General features: G+C 46.7%; 1 protein-coding gene across 1 annotated transcript in view; it reads left to right on the plus strand.

Moving 5' to 3' along the window:
* Nucleotides 1–15310, plus strand: part of Cpxm2 (carboxypeptidase X, M14 family member 2) — a 122250-nt gene that overhangs the window by 29216 nt on the left and 77724 nt on the right. Inside the window, exon 3 of the mRNA XM_008827249.2 lies at nucleotides 1572–1681. Within this exon, the coding sequence (XP_008825471.1) occupies nucleotides 1572–1681 (110 nt within the window). The remainder of the gene's footprint in view (nucleotides 1–1571; nucleotides 1682–15310) is intronic.

Raw genomic sequence — 15310 nt, forward strand, 5'->3', positions numbered from 1 at the left:
AACTTTTCACCCCGAGAGGTCTTGGGAAGTTAGGGGCACTGCCTACACAGATCCTTCTTCCTGTATAGCCTCTCTCCCATTCACTGTGAGAGCCTCTGCTCCCTGCCTGGACCCACTCATGTACCCTCCCACCACCTTCTTACATACCCCCCTGGGTTCATCGCACATCCTTCATTCCCTGTGTGTCCTCTGCTCATGTCTCCCCATTCTGAATGGCCTCTAGCTTACTCACTCTCCCTCTGGCTGCAGGATCCTCTCCAGAAGACACTGGAGCACCAACTGGTCGTTGAAAGTGGACCTGTCTTCCTGCATCATCCAGTGTAGGGGACAGCAGTACCTCCGCTTACCTGTTCACACTCCCCATGACAGAGCCCAGACAGATGGCTAATGTTAGTTCCCATTCAAGGAAGCTTTCTAGAGGGTGTCTGCAGTGTCCTTTGCTATCCTGATGCTGATATTTTAAAAGCTGGATCCAGTGCCAAGTTCTGCTGACAGCTGGCCCTTGGATGGCTCACCTCAGGTCTTAGAGTCTTGGCATTTCAGTTTTGAGAGTTCATGGGAAAGATTAGGTGGCATTTTGGGTCCTGGCAGGTTTGATCTCTCTACCAAGAGCACCTAAGTGAACCTCAACAAGGCACCCACAGAGTCTGTCATCTCATTAGGCTCCTCTGATCTGAGACCTTCAGGGCCTTTTCCCTGTAGAGGCTTGTCCTGGTTGTGCAGACATGACCCCTGGGGTGCCCTGGATCCCTGGGATATGTCCATATCCCAGTGACCCACACTATCATTTGTGTTTCCCTCTTATGTTTGAGATTATCTGATACTTCTGGTGGAAGTAGATTCTGTTTACTTTTACTTGGAAATTGTTTTCCTCTCTAGGTCAGATGGTAAAGAGGAGACTTCCCTTTGAGGCATGCCAGCCCAATGGCAGGTCAGTGGGTAAGAGAGAGCAGCATAGCCTAGGAGGCCTGGAGTCCAGGTCCACTGCCATCAATGCTGTCATGTGTAGGGTCCTGGCTGGACTTGGACAGTCAGCAAGGGTCTGCACAATGGCTGGTATTTTATCCCAGGGGCAAAAATGTGCTCAGTAGTTGTTCCCAAAGCTACCAGTTTTGCCAAGAATACAATACAATAGAGGTTTTCTATTTATATCGCCCTACTCATTAGCATGCATGACACAGAGGCTGGAGTCTCTGAAGCGAAAATCAACAAGTCCTGATTAATTTGCAGAGCTCAACCACAGGACTGTTGGGAAATCTCTATCCAGTGTCACTCTCTGACTGAGTCTCATGGAAGGGTCTGGAATTGGAAATGGCCTCAAACGATAGCCAGGACAGCAGCAGAGATGGTATCTCAACCCAAATACCCAGAGAGCAAAAGCTCCTGAGAAGGAACACTAGGGAGCCATTGATGGTTTCATCACCTGAATCTGTCTGAAACATAGGGTGGAGCTGGGGGCCATGCTGGTGGCTGGGAGTTCAGAGGAGAGAAAACGCATGGCCACCTTAGAAAGGCAGACACTCATTCTTCGTATGTCAGTCTTTGCTTCTAACAAGCCCTGTCCTTCCCAGGTTGCCCACCTCTTGGTCTGGAAACTTTAAAAATCACAGACTTCCAGCTGCACGCCTCCACAGCGAAGCGCTACGGCCTGGGAGCGCATCGGGGGAGACTCAACATCCAGGTACCAGGTCTTTGATGCATTCCTATCACACTGGTGATTGGTCTGGTCACAGACACCAGGAGGTCCCCCCTAAGCCTGAATTGAAGGATGTCGGCTAGTCCTTATGGTAAGGAGGCACTGCAAAGTCACCCTGTGTGCAGAAAGGATGGGGCTCAGAGACAGAAGTCAGGACAAGTGAGGAGGGGCTTCCCCTCACACACCCTCCATCTTGAAAGGGCAGGAGAAGATGAAGAGCATCCATGGGCGTGAAATGTCCATCACAGAAGAGGGAAGTGGCCTTCTGTTGCCCCCTGCTAGTTTCTTATTTCCACTCTGCCCCCCTTACCCCGCTGCTCTGTAGAACCCTCTATCCTGTTCCCCAGGTCAAATCCTCACTGGTTCCCAGGGCTGGGCACATCTCATGTAGTTCCTCTCTGAGGCTCCAGGATTTTTGTAACCTTGACCCTTGGTACTGTAGAGTCCCCCCTCACCCCCCACCCCGGATACTCTGCAGGTAACTTAGCCCCTGACTCCAGGTTTTTCCTCCAGTGGTTCCTTTGCCTGATTCCCTGATTCTTTTTTTGGAAGTACTCGAAGTAATAGTAATCCCACCAAGCCATGGGAGGTATTCTAACTCTGTCGTTACTTAGCTTTGGTGACAATGTACACCTGTCTGTTATGTTCTGGAAGACAGGTCACACTGGGCTCAATCCAGGTATGGGCAGATATGTCCTTGTGGGAGCTTGAGAGAAAGCCATGTTCCCTCTGGCATGTGGAGGCCACCCTGCCCCTGGCCTTTGGCAGGCTGGGTGCTTCTCGTGTGTGACCCTTGGCTTCTCTCTACTGATCCCCCACTTCTCTTTTGAGTGCCTTCTAGATTACCTCAGGCCCCCTGGTAACCCACGATCACCTCCCTTCCTCACAGAGCCTAATTCCACCTGCATCTCCAGTCCCCTTCACAGGCTCTAGGACTGTGCCATGCATGTCTTGGGAGTGGGCCTTACTCTGCCCAAGCATCTCTGATGCCTTTCCTCCTACCCCAGCTCCTGCTGGCCCAGTCCTTCTCAGGTTAGCACTGGATCTGTCCCGTCTGTGGTTCTCAGGTACAAATTTTAATCTGCTCTCCTCAGCTACTCTGTGATGTGTGTGGTTTCCAAACCTTCTCCACTCATTCTACCTAGAGAGAGTGGCCATCCTTCTATCCCAGAATGGGGGTGGGGGATGGGGTGGGGGATGTCTGGGATGTAGGAGGCTGTACTCGGGACTAGACAGCAGACCATTTAATCTCCAGTCAGTCACTGTAAACATGTCAAATGTAACTGCTATGCTGGGAACCAGATAGGAATGGCCAGCAAGGCCACCGCCCACTTAGCACATGGGCTCTAGGGTTTGAAGCCCATGCTCTGCTCCCTACCTGACCCCACTCAGACTTGGCTTCATCAGATAGACTGCCAAGCACCACAATTAGTTTGCAGGAAGTCAGAACATTGCCAGAAGCAACGTTAATGAACCCTAATGATTGCTTTATAACTACTCTTTAAAATGTAACAGCTATTGAGAAACATTTCGATGTGACAACAAGAAAGTGGCAAAAAAACAAGCAACCACACAAAACAAAACACACACACACACACACACACACACACACACACACACACACACACACACCTCTGCGTGAGGACCTGAGGTGGAATTCTCAGGACCTATATAAAAAGCTGAGTGTGGTGGCACATGCTTATAACCCCAACATTGTATGGGGAGGACAGGAGGATTGCTGGGGCTTGCTGGCCCAGTGTAGCTCAGGTTCAGTGAGAGACCTGGTCTCAAGGGAACAAGGCAGTGAGTGATAGAGCAGGACGCCTAACCTCCTTCTCTGGCCTCTGCACATGCAATGGGAGTGCATACACTGTGTGCTCATCTTTGTCTCTGAGACATTTGGAACAGTTATCTCATATTGCTGACCCTCAGTGGCCTCATCGGACAAAGGAGAGCCCTGAGCACTACAGGGTTCGTTGAGGGGCAGAATCCATTGGTTTATAATTTGAAAATGTTTATGGGATCATCTCCTCTACTGAATGCCTCTGGTAGGTTTCAGCTGCTCTGTGACAAAATCCCAGCTCTATCCCCGAATACCTCAGCCTCTATGGGTTCTCTGTGGGGTACAGTCCTCTCTGCACATTCTTTAACTGCTCTTCTTATTGTATTACTGTTCTTGTTGCTGTGATCAAATGCCTGACAAAAGCATGGGTTTATAGTTCAAGGGTAGAATCCGTCATGAAAAGGAAGTTATGTCAGCAAGAGTTTGAGGCAGCTGGTCACATTGTATCCATAGTTAGGGAGCAGAGAGAGATGCATTGTGGTGTTTAGCTTGCTTTCTCCTTTTTAAAAATTTATTATTTTTATTGTGAGTGAGTGTGTGTGTGTGTGTGTGTGTGTGTGTGTGTGTGTATTGCTTGCATGTAGATAGGTGCACCCATGTCCATAGAGGTCAAGAGTATGTCGGATCCCCTGGAACTGGAGTTACAGATGGTTGTTAGTGCCATGTGTGTTGGGAATTGAACCCAGGTCCTCTGCAAGATCAGTCAGTGCTCTTAACTGCTGAGCCATCTCTCCAGCCCACTCCTTTCTTTTTATTCAGTACAGAGCTGCAGTTCATGGAATTGTGCTGCCCACATTTAGGATAGATCTTCCCACATCAATTAACCCAGTCCTTTACAGACTAGCCCAGAGGTTGGTCTCCAAGGTGATTCTAGGTCATATCAAATTGACAATCAAATTAACATCACAGCTTGGTTTCCTATGAGTTCACTCTTTGAACATGAGCCTCCTGGTTTTCTGCTTGTGAACTCTGGGAACACAGAACAGCACCCACAACACATGGGGTACACAGAGGATATTGCTGGAGACTTGATGAAGTGGGGGTGGCATATGACCCTGTCCTGCTTCTCTGGGCCGGGCAGTGGATCCCTTAGAGGACAGATTGTTCAAACCTTATCGTCTGGTCTTTCTCCTCCTCTATCCTTCACCCATGGGAGGTGTAACCCAGGGAATAGCCAAGTTCCCTTCCATGAACTCCTGGGCAGAAGTCATTCTGCTTCCTGAAGTCAGGATGGAAATAGGAGGTTGTTGGATGTGTGTGGGAGTGTATATGTGTGTGAGGCCACATGGACACGGGGTGCGGAGTGTGCACGTGTGTGAGGCCAGGGATGAACACGGGGTGCGGAGTGTGCACGTGTGTGAGGCCACATGGACACGGGGTGCGGAGTGTGTATGTGTGTGAGGCCACATGGACACGGGGTGCGGAGTGTGCAGGTGTGTGAGGCCACATGGACACGGGGTGCGGAGTGTGCACGTGTGTGAGGCCACATGGACACGGGGTGCGGAGTGCACGTGTGTGAGGCCACATGGACACGGGGCCTTCCTTGGGCACTCTCCGTCTTCTTTCTGAGACAGGGTCTTTCACTGAACTTGGAGCTCACTGACTGACTAGACTGACCGGCCAGCAAGCCCCAAGGAGCCTTCTGTCTCCGTTTTCCCAGCACCCCCACCCCCATGACTGGGCTTTGATACACGACCTCCAAAGGCAAATTTGGACCAGATCGGGCTCCTCCTTGCAGTTTCTACCTTACAGAGCCAGCATCACAGGCATCGTGATTTGACAGCTCCAGGTGCACAATTAAAGTCAATGCTCAAAAAATATATCACCCCACACAGGACAATTAGAAACATAGTTTAAAAATAGCACATCTTGTCTCACATATGAGTATTTTGTAGGCGTGTCAAGCTAATGGATTTTAAGTGTGAGAACCACCAAAGAGTCAGAATTAGAAATATATTTTAATTCATCTGGTGCATGCAGGGTTTGTGCAGAGTTAGTCTACCCCTGTTCTGGCCCAGGACTCTGCAGGCACACAGTGGCCATCATCCAGGCCACAGCACTGGGGTTTAGAGACTGGGATGCTTGAACTAGCTGTGGGGCCCACGGTGAGGTGCCCATCTTCTCAGAGGCTTGATGTCCTGCTCTGCACTGTGACCAAAGAGGGAGAAGTAGTTCTTGGAGGCTTCATCCACACCCTCAGAACCCATGTGCTCATTTGTGGTGTGCGGTCTGCTCTGGCCTGATACAGAAAGGGCAGGATGAAAGCTCTTGTTCACTCTCAGCCTTTTTGACTCCCTAATCCCAGACAGAGGGAGAGCAGGCATTGCCTCCAAGAGCTGCTGGGACCTTGCTCAGTGCTTTCTGTGCATTGTTTCACCTAACCCCAAGAGACAAACAGCATTGTTGATAACCATCTTACACAAAACAGATGCACAAAGCCTGGAGGGATGCCGTCCAGATTTCCCCAGAGAGGTAGTTACAATTCTGAGCATTTGAAACCTCAAATGGTTGTTTCTAATGATGCCAGAAGCAAGGGGTGCTCTAGATGTGATACCTGCTAAATGAGTGGCCGAGTGTCTCTCTTCTGTCCCCTGCCATAGGCTGACCCTCTTGCACGCAGCCTATGTCCTGTTTTCCAGGGGCTTCCCTGAATACTTTTGCTCATACGTGACTGGCAGGTACAGGAATGACATCACCATGGTTCAGAAGTAGCATCGTTTCACGTTTGACTTTTGTTTGCGTCCTTGGCATCTGTGAGGGATTGTTTCAGGATCCTTAAGGATACCAAACTCCCGTTGTTCTTCATGTAAAATGGTGTCTTTTTTGCACGTAACCTCCCATATCTTCCTGGATATGTTAAACCCCCTCTAGATTACCTGTAGTTCTTGAGCAAATGTAAATTTCCATGAAGATGTGCTTCAGGAGTAACAACAGGCCTACACATGCTCAGCATACGTACAAATTAAGCTTTCAAATATCCTTGCCTCTATGGCTGTTGGGATCCTCAGATGGGGAACAGTGGGTATGAGGATTGACTGAGCATCAGTGGCTTGTAGGACCAGGTGGCAGCGCCTGATTGGAGTCACTACACAGAGGGATGAGGAGGTTGTCAGGGAGTATAGACTCTTGCTGCCTGGTCCTCTGGCTCAGGCTGGTTACTTGCTGGGTTTTGCTCCCTTCTTTTGTGAGTTTGGTTTTGCTTCCATGAGTAGGCAGCTCCACACTGTCTTCCATTGCCTACCCTACATGGTTTTTTAAAGGTGAAAACCTACACTTGTTGTTGCTGTTGTTGTTGTTGTTGTGTGTGTTGGTTTTTGTCATCCAGACATAATCCTAGACACATCAGGGAGGAGGGAATCTCAATTGAGGAATTTCCTCTATCAGGTTGTCCTGTGGACATGCCTGTGGGGGCACTTTCTTGATTGCTAATTGATGTAGGAAGGCCCAGGCCCACTGTGGGTGATGCCATCCCTGGGCAGGTGGGCCTGGGCTGTGTAAGAAAGGCAGCCGAGCAACCAAGAGGAAGCAAACCAGTAAGTGGCACTCTCTGGTAGTTTCTGTTTCAAGCTCCTGCCTTGACTTCCCTTGAAGGTGAACTGTAACCTGTAAACCAGATAAACCCTTACCTCTTTCACGTTGCTTTTGGTCAGTGTTTCATCACAGCAACAGAAATCAAACTAGGGACAAGATGCGTTTTATGAACATGAGTGTGAAGGCCAGAGGTCAGCGTTGAATGTTGTTCCCCAGACACTGTCCACTTTTTTGAGACAGTGATGCTCAGGATCCCCAGGGATCCTCCTGTCTCCTCCTCCCTGGTGCTGGAATTACAGGCATGTGCCAATGTGCCCAGGTTTATATGCATTTTGTGCATCAAAGTCAGGTCCTTAGGCTTGTACAACAAGCATTTTACCAAATGAGCATTTTCCTAGCCACATATTAAGTTTTAAAAGTTATTCAACATGTCTGTGCTAATATTTAACTGTACTAATATTTTTCATTATTCTTAGTCTTGTTAGTACAGATGTCAATGCAAAGACACAGCTCATTCTTTAGAGGCAATAAGAAGTAGTTGATTCTATCCCAAGAACATAGATCCAGGTTAATTCCCATGTCATATTCTAATGTGGTAACAGTTTCGTGATGTTTTTACAGTAATAGAATAAAGCAAGTTATAAATGAAGGCATTTTTTAAATACATTGTTGAGAACATTAGGTAGACAGATTACAGCAAAGTGGGGACGTCTTTATTACAGACCTTAGATGCTATCTGATGATATTCTTAGTTTTTTAGGCCAATAGAAATAGGGGTGTGTTTGTACATTACAAATTGATTTACCTAATAGTAACAAGGATGCTAAGTCAAATGCTGAGCAATGAATGGCTATTAAAGGGGCTAAGGATAGCCCAAGATGATTTGACCTGCAACATTCCAACTCTTCACAGTCACTGAAAGTTCTAATCAGTCAATCAGCCTTGTAAAATCTTTAACATAGATTATGGTTTTGGCTCTGCGAACTTCAGTTCACACAGAGTTTCACAGATTTTTGAGTGGTCTGACTGGAACCAATTTTCCCCATGACCTTTGCTTTTGCAGTGCAAGATTTTGCAGACTGTGAGCTTTCACTGGAATGCACCTGCTGTGGCGAAGCAGGAGCACCTGTCTCTCTTTAAGCAGAGGACTTTGAAAGCATCCCTACAGATCAACTTCTTTACTGTTAATTTCATAATAAAAGCTTAGTAAAGAATCAGTGCATGTATTTCATCAGTACTCAGGACCAGATAGTTTCCAAGGATGTGAGGAAGAGATACGGTCAGCAGTGCAGGAGAGGATTGGCCACTCACAGTGACTGATCCTCCAGGGTACACATGACCTTCTTCCACTGACCCCCTGAGAAGCTGTGATCTCACTGACAGTCACTCACCTCTTCTGTCCTAGAGGAGCCAAAAATGAGTTGGGAATGAAAAAAAAATATCAAAGAGACCATGTTGACAATCTTCTAAAATATGTTTAGATCCTTTGCCTGTGGTTTGTCTTAACTGGATGTTGCAAGAATTCCTTCCCTGTGTAGATGTAAACAGTACCTACCCCTTTCTCCTAAGATCTTAATAACAAACAAAAGTAGGGTTCCATCACAGTTCTCCCTGAGGAGGCAGTGAGTTTATTGGGCGTGGTTTACTGACAGGAGCATGGGAGACCCCAAAACAGTTGCACTGGAGAGTCTTAACCCAGAGTGGATGATGGCTTCTCCACAGCCAGATAGATAGACTCCCCTCATTAACTTTCCCCAGCCTATATAACTCTAGCACCTCTGAGGCCAGGTGCAATTAGGGCAGAATTGCACACAAATGGCTTAGAGGAGTGACTGGAATCTTAGGTGAGGGTCCAATGACCCCCCTTCTCTGAAGAAGGTCAACAGTCAACAGGCCAGAATGGGATGGTAGCTTGCAAACAAGCACAGCTGACTGATAAAGATGATGGCTGTTTTGCTCAGAGGACTGTTTTCTGGCATTCCGGTGAATTGTCCAACATTAGCTTACCACCTGCCCCATCTCCAAATCATTCTTTGAAGGCTCTTAAGAGCTTTGCAGGGCTCATGAAGTATGGCACCCCTGCCTTAGTGGCCTGTCCCACTGCTGACACACTTAAGCAGATGTGACGACATTTGCCATTTCAAGTGCCGCATTTCCATCTCACTATTAAGACTTTAAAGACAGGTGTCCAGCCCGTGCAGTACAGACTGCATTCTGCCCAGGATAGCTTTGAATGCAGCCTGATAGAAAATCATAAATTGGGGCTGGAGAGATGGCTCAGCTGTTAAAAGCACTAATTGCTCTTGCAGAGGACCTGGGTTCAATTCCCAGCACCCATATGGAGGCTAAGAACCATCCTAACTATAGTTCCAGGGGATCCAACACCCTCTTCTGACCTCCTTGGGCACTGCACGAGAAGGGTGCACTTACATATGTATAGGCAATACACTCATATACATAAAATAAAAACAATAGATAAAATATATATAAAAAGATAATTATAAACTTATTTAAAAACATTACATGATTTTAAAGAATTTTGTAACTTAATTACATGGTTCTTGAGCATGAACTTTGTAGATGGCTACATCATGTCACAATGTCATGTAAAATAAACAAGTATATGCTGTCCCATCCTGGGGGCCTTGGGTTGGACACTTCTGGATTCAGTGCCTAGCCCAAGACTATTCTTTGTCAAATGTGGCCAGATAGACGGTTAGTTGTGTCTTTGCTTTATTTATTATTATCAATTCTTATGTCTATAGGTGTATTGCCTGCATGTATGTAAGTGTACCCATCTTGTGCAATGCCTACAGAGATCAGAAGAGGGCATCAAATTCCCCTGAAACCAGAGTTAGGATAGTTGTTAGCCACCATGTGGGTGCTGGGACTTGAACCTGGATCCTCTGGACTGGCATTCAGTGCTCTTAGCTGTTGAGCCATCTCTCCAGCCCCTAGGATGTGTCCTTGCTTTAAAGTTAGGAAGGGCTGACATACATTTAAGCAGAAGACAACTCCTGAGAGTCTGTGACTGGGACTTATGACATCATCACAGATTCTTCCCATGGTCAGGAAGCTGGCCTCACATCAGAGCTCACACGAAAGGGACAAGGTTCTGAGGTCATTAGAAAGGCATGGTGCCTGGTAGGTTCTCCTCCACCCAACTTCTGCCTCCCCCATTGTGATGACTTGGTCCTGGTGTTTGACACTCGGTGGCCCATGTCTCGTCATGTGGGTTAGAGATGGCTCAGTTTGGCCTGCAATAGGTCAAATCTTGTATGCCTTTCATGAGGAGGAGTATGGATGTAACAGTGTGCCTGTAGGCATTGGGTCCCCAGCACCAGTGCCATCTGCTTTTAAAGGGGTCTACAGAGCATGTCTATGCAGATACTGGGGTTCAGGGGTTGGATCCTCTTTTCACTTGACTTCATATGTGAGCTGATGTATTTGTCTTCTGTGCACACTCAGGTCAGGAAGTCAGGTTCAGATACTGAACTGAACTTTAAAATTTTTTTTATTCATTTTGTGTGTGTGTGAGAGAGAGACAGAGAGAGAGAGAGAGAGAGAGAGAGAGAGGGAACTGGTGTGTGTCCATGTCCTGGACTTGTAGCAGTCAGTTCTCACCTTCTACCAAGTAGGTCCTGGGTCTTGAACTCAGGTCCTCACACTTGGTGGCAAGTGCCTTTACCCACTTAGCTATCTTACTGGTCCCTGGACCAGTGTGAAGAGCCCATGGCTGGATTCCTCACTCACACCTGCTGCTTTGCAGCCTTCTGTCCTTTGGCCCTGCTGTACTTGGGGCAGACTACAATTCTCCTAGCAAGAAGAGACTGGATCTCTGTTTCTCTGCAGCTTCCCAGCTGAACATCCCATGCCTGCCCATGGTTGGACCCTTAGCCAAGTCTTCGACCCTGAGGCCTGCCGGATCCTCCAGCCCTGCTCTAGTCTCTTGGTGCTCAGCCTCCACTGGTTTCTGGTTATTGGCTTCATGAGACCTGCTGTGACTCCATCAGTCCTTCCTGGGGGCTGCGGTACAGTGGGGGCTGCTGTGCATGGGCGGCACACAGGCAAAGATAATACCAGTGAGAATCATCATTTCCGAGTCAAGGCATGCCATCCTGTCTGCTCCCAAAAAGGGATTTTGTTGTGCATCTGGCATCAAGCAACAGTCTGGGAGACAGTACTGGTTGCCAAAACACTGGAATTTGAGGTATTTGGATTTTTATAGTAATAACAGAACCGAATATTTTAAGTGACAACTCCCTTGGAAAATTCAGCATGAATATTTATCATAATGATGACCACAAGCTGTTCTTATTTTCTTTTCAAGGAGCTTCAATCCTGGTGGTGCATGGTGGCTCAAACCTGTGTTATAGCACTTTTCAGGTGGAGACAGAAGAATCAGGAGTTCAAGGAGGAGGAGGAAGAAGAGGAACAGAAACAGGAGGAGGAGGAGGAAAGGGGAGGAGGAAGAGGAAGAGGAGGAAGAGAAACAGCAGGAGGAAGAGGAGCAGAAGAAAGAGGAGCAGAAGAAGGAAGAGGATGAAGAAGGGGAGGAAGAGGAGGAAGAGGAGAAAGAGGAGGAGGAAGACAGGAGGAGGACAAGGAGGAAGAGGAGGAAGAGGGAGAGGAAGGAAAGAAGGAAAAGGAGGAGGAGGAAGAAGAGGAAGATGGAAAAAGGAGGAGGAGGAAGATGAGGAGGAAGAAGAGGGGGAACAGGAGGAGGAGGAGGAGGAAGAGGAGGAGCAGGAGGAGCAGGAGGAGGAGAAGACAGAGGCCACTTCCATCATGAACACAGGAGCTGCAACCAGGCCACAAGGAAGCCATGGTACCCAAAGGTGTTTGGCTGAGGAATCACAGATCATGAAGGACCTGCAGCATCAGCTGGCTGAGGTGCAGAGCCTGTTGCTCTGCTGAGTAAACTTTCCTTGAATGTGACATTCAGTTTCTTGAAATTAGTACTTCCTTCAGTCTGCAGAGCCCTTGGAGGAATGGCTGTTTCAGAGACGGAAATTGGAAATTGCAGCATAAGGAACTGTTGGACAGAGGAACTGTGAAACCCTGGATATATGTTATCAGGAGTCCAGAGGCCCAGCCCAGGGCCGGGGCAGCTGCACTTAGAAGAGATCTTGATGACTTTATTGGGGTCAAGGTCAGCTTGAAGAGCATCAGAGAGCAGAGTAGCTATAGGGAGAGTGTTCAGGCAGAGGGATGGCTTGAGCAAAAGTCCTGGGCTGGGCACAGTCTTGGTATCACCAAGGGACAGTAGAAGGTGGGTGCCACTGGGGAAGAGGGGTATCAGGAAGAAGGTGGCATAGGCTCAGACATGACAGGAGACCTGGAGCTTACTGGAGGGACTTCAGCTTTTACCCTCATGTCAATGAGGGGACCACAGAATGTTCTTGAGCTCAAGAATGACCTAGTCTGGCTTACACACAAAGAGGATCTGACTAATTTCTGTGTTGTCTAAGGGAGCCAGTGTCTTAGCAGTGAGGCCTGTTACGGGGTGAAATCAGTACCCCAAATGAGATGCAGTATTATCTCCAACCGATACAGGAGTGGTGGGGGTGGCGGAATTGGAAGTATTTTGAAAAGATTTCCTGATGGTGGAGAGTGATATTTAGATGTGGGATGTGAGCGTTCGAGAATCAAGGATGACCCCATGCTTTCTCACCTGCAATTCTAATCGTCTAATGGGAGACAGAGTTACCAAAGTTCACATCCCGCAGTGACTGCCTAGGAGCAGAGGACTGCAAGCATTCCTTTCCCACAGCTGCTAGCACAGAGCAGGCAGTTTTACACACATTGTCTCTTGGTTCTAGAGGCTCTCAGTCTGCAGCGAAATGTCAACAGTGCCAGGCTTCCAGAAATCTCCAGTAATGACCCCTGCTTGCCTCTCCCGGCTCCCGGTGGCCTTGGGTTGCTGCTTCGCTAGCTGGTGCATGACTCCGTGTCCTGCCTCCTTGCTTGGTCTCCTCCCTGCCACCCTCTACTCCTTCTTTCCTTCAGTCAGTCTCTGGGTCCACATCTTCCAACCATTTAGAACATTGGCCGTCTTGCATTTAGAGCCCATGATACTCCAGACTGACTTAAGTAATTACGTCTGCAGCAGCTGATTTCTTTTTTAAAAATATTTTACACACACACACACACACAAATCAACAAATTTTTAAAAATGTATTATATTTATATTTTACACACACACACACACACACACACACAAATCAACAAATTTTTAAAAATGTATTATATTTGAGGAGGAAACATAAAAATTTACATCATGTTAATTAGTAGAGGTGATAAACATTACCATTGAAATCTACTCAATGATTTTATAGACATACACAGGCGCCAAGGATCTGAGTGCAACTGATTATGGCTAGAAATAATCAGATACATACAGATTAGAGATGCATGCATCAACATCTCAGTGTTAGTAGCAAAAACAATGAGTCTTTCTGTAAGAAACAGTTTATTTTAAAATGAAATGGAGATCTTTTTTAAAGGTTAAAAAGTCATCCAATTTATGTCTTACAGGGCTTATACTGAGTTCAATATTGTATAACTATTAATTCAACAGTGAACCTAAAAATTTTATAGCCACTTTTGAAAGAGCTGTATCTTTGCTCTGGAAACTGTTATTGAGCATATTAAAGCTGTAATGATATGCTTCTAAAAAAATAAATAATATTAAAAAAATATTTTTGCCAGGTGTGGTGGTGCACATCTTTAATCCCAGCACTTGGGAGGCAGAGGCAGGTGGATCTTTGTGAGTTCGAGGCCAGCCTGGTCTATATAGTGAGTTCTAGGACAGCTGGGGCTACAAGGAGACCCTGTCTCAAAAAGACAAAAAAAATTTTAATTTTTTATATTTAATTATTTATAATTTTATTTTATTTAAATAAAATGTTATTTAAAAGGGGGCTGGAGAGATGGCTCAGCACCTAAGAACACTGACTTTTCTTGCAGAGGACCTGAGTTTGGTTTCCAGCACCCACATGGCGGCTAATAACTGTCTGTAACTCCAGTTCCAGAGGAATCTGGCACCCTCTTCTGACCTCTATGGGTAGTGCATGGCATGGGTGCACTTATATACATATGAGCAATACACTCAGACACATAAATAAAAATAATAAAATATTTTTAAAAAGTATCCCCTGGAACTGGAGTTACTGATGGTTGTTAGCTGCCATGTGGGTGCTAGGAACAGAACCAGCCAGTGCTCTTAACAGCTGAACCAACTCTCCAGCCCTGCAGCAGCCTATTTCTAAGTGAGGGCTGGGACCGGTGTACATCTTTTGGGGGGACATGATTCAGTAGGATGGTTCTGTACTAAAAACCTACTTCACAGCAGAGCATGGAATACCACCCTGAAGCTGGGAGGCTTGGGGGAGAGCTGAAGCAGGATGAGAAGTTGTGTTTGTCCCTCTAAGAGTTGGCAGACCAGTGGGAACTGTGTATGCAAAGGCCCTGTTGGGCCTAAGGAACCCGAGCAAAACCCCCATGGATGACACTGCAAGGAGACTATGGGGCAACCCCAGGCCAATACAAAAAAGGTGCTTGTCACCATCAGTCATCAAGCAAATACAAATGTAAACCACAGTGAGGTAGGACATAGGTGTCAGAATGCCTTTGAAAAACAGGATGAGTAAGTGCAAAGGTATAAAACAATGTAGAATAGAAATTTCCATACAGTACTGGGGAAGAAACATATCATAGCCACTCAGAAATCTTCTTGGCAGTACCTACTAAAGTCAAACATTCTTGTACCCATTGACCTAACAGATCCCCTCTTGTATCCAAACAGAAATGCACGCACATGTATACAAAAAAATGTGCACATGGTACAGTCACAGCAGCACTGGAAACAATCATAGGCCCCTCCAGAGTCAACAGGAAAGTTGTTTGTATGTGCACATGGTGGTGTACTATACAGCATCGAAATGAATGCAGTCATGAACACTGAGTATATTATAGCTGGAAGAGTTGAAATCAGTACATCTAAGAGACATCTGGACTCTGTTTATCGCAGCATGCTCCATAAATAACCACCGTGATGTGGACCCAACCTTAATGTGCATCAACAGATGAATAGATTGAGAAACTGTAGCATTTCCACAGTGGAATATTATTCAGCCATATAAATGAAATGTTATTACTTGCAGCAACATGGATGGAACCAAAGACCATTAAGTGAAATGAGTCAAGACAGAAAGACAGACGCCCTGTGACCTCCATCA

This window comes from Nannospalax galili, unplaced genomic scaffold (genome assembly GCF_000622305.1).
Source record: "Nannospalax galili isolate Female #2095 unplaced genomic scaffold, S.galili_v1.0 scaffold31, whole genome shotgun sequence".
NCBI lineage: Eukaryota > Metazoa > Chordata > Mammalia > Rodentia > Spalacidae > Nannospalax > Nannospalax galili.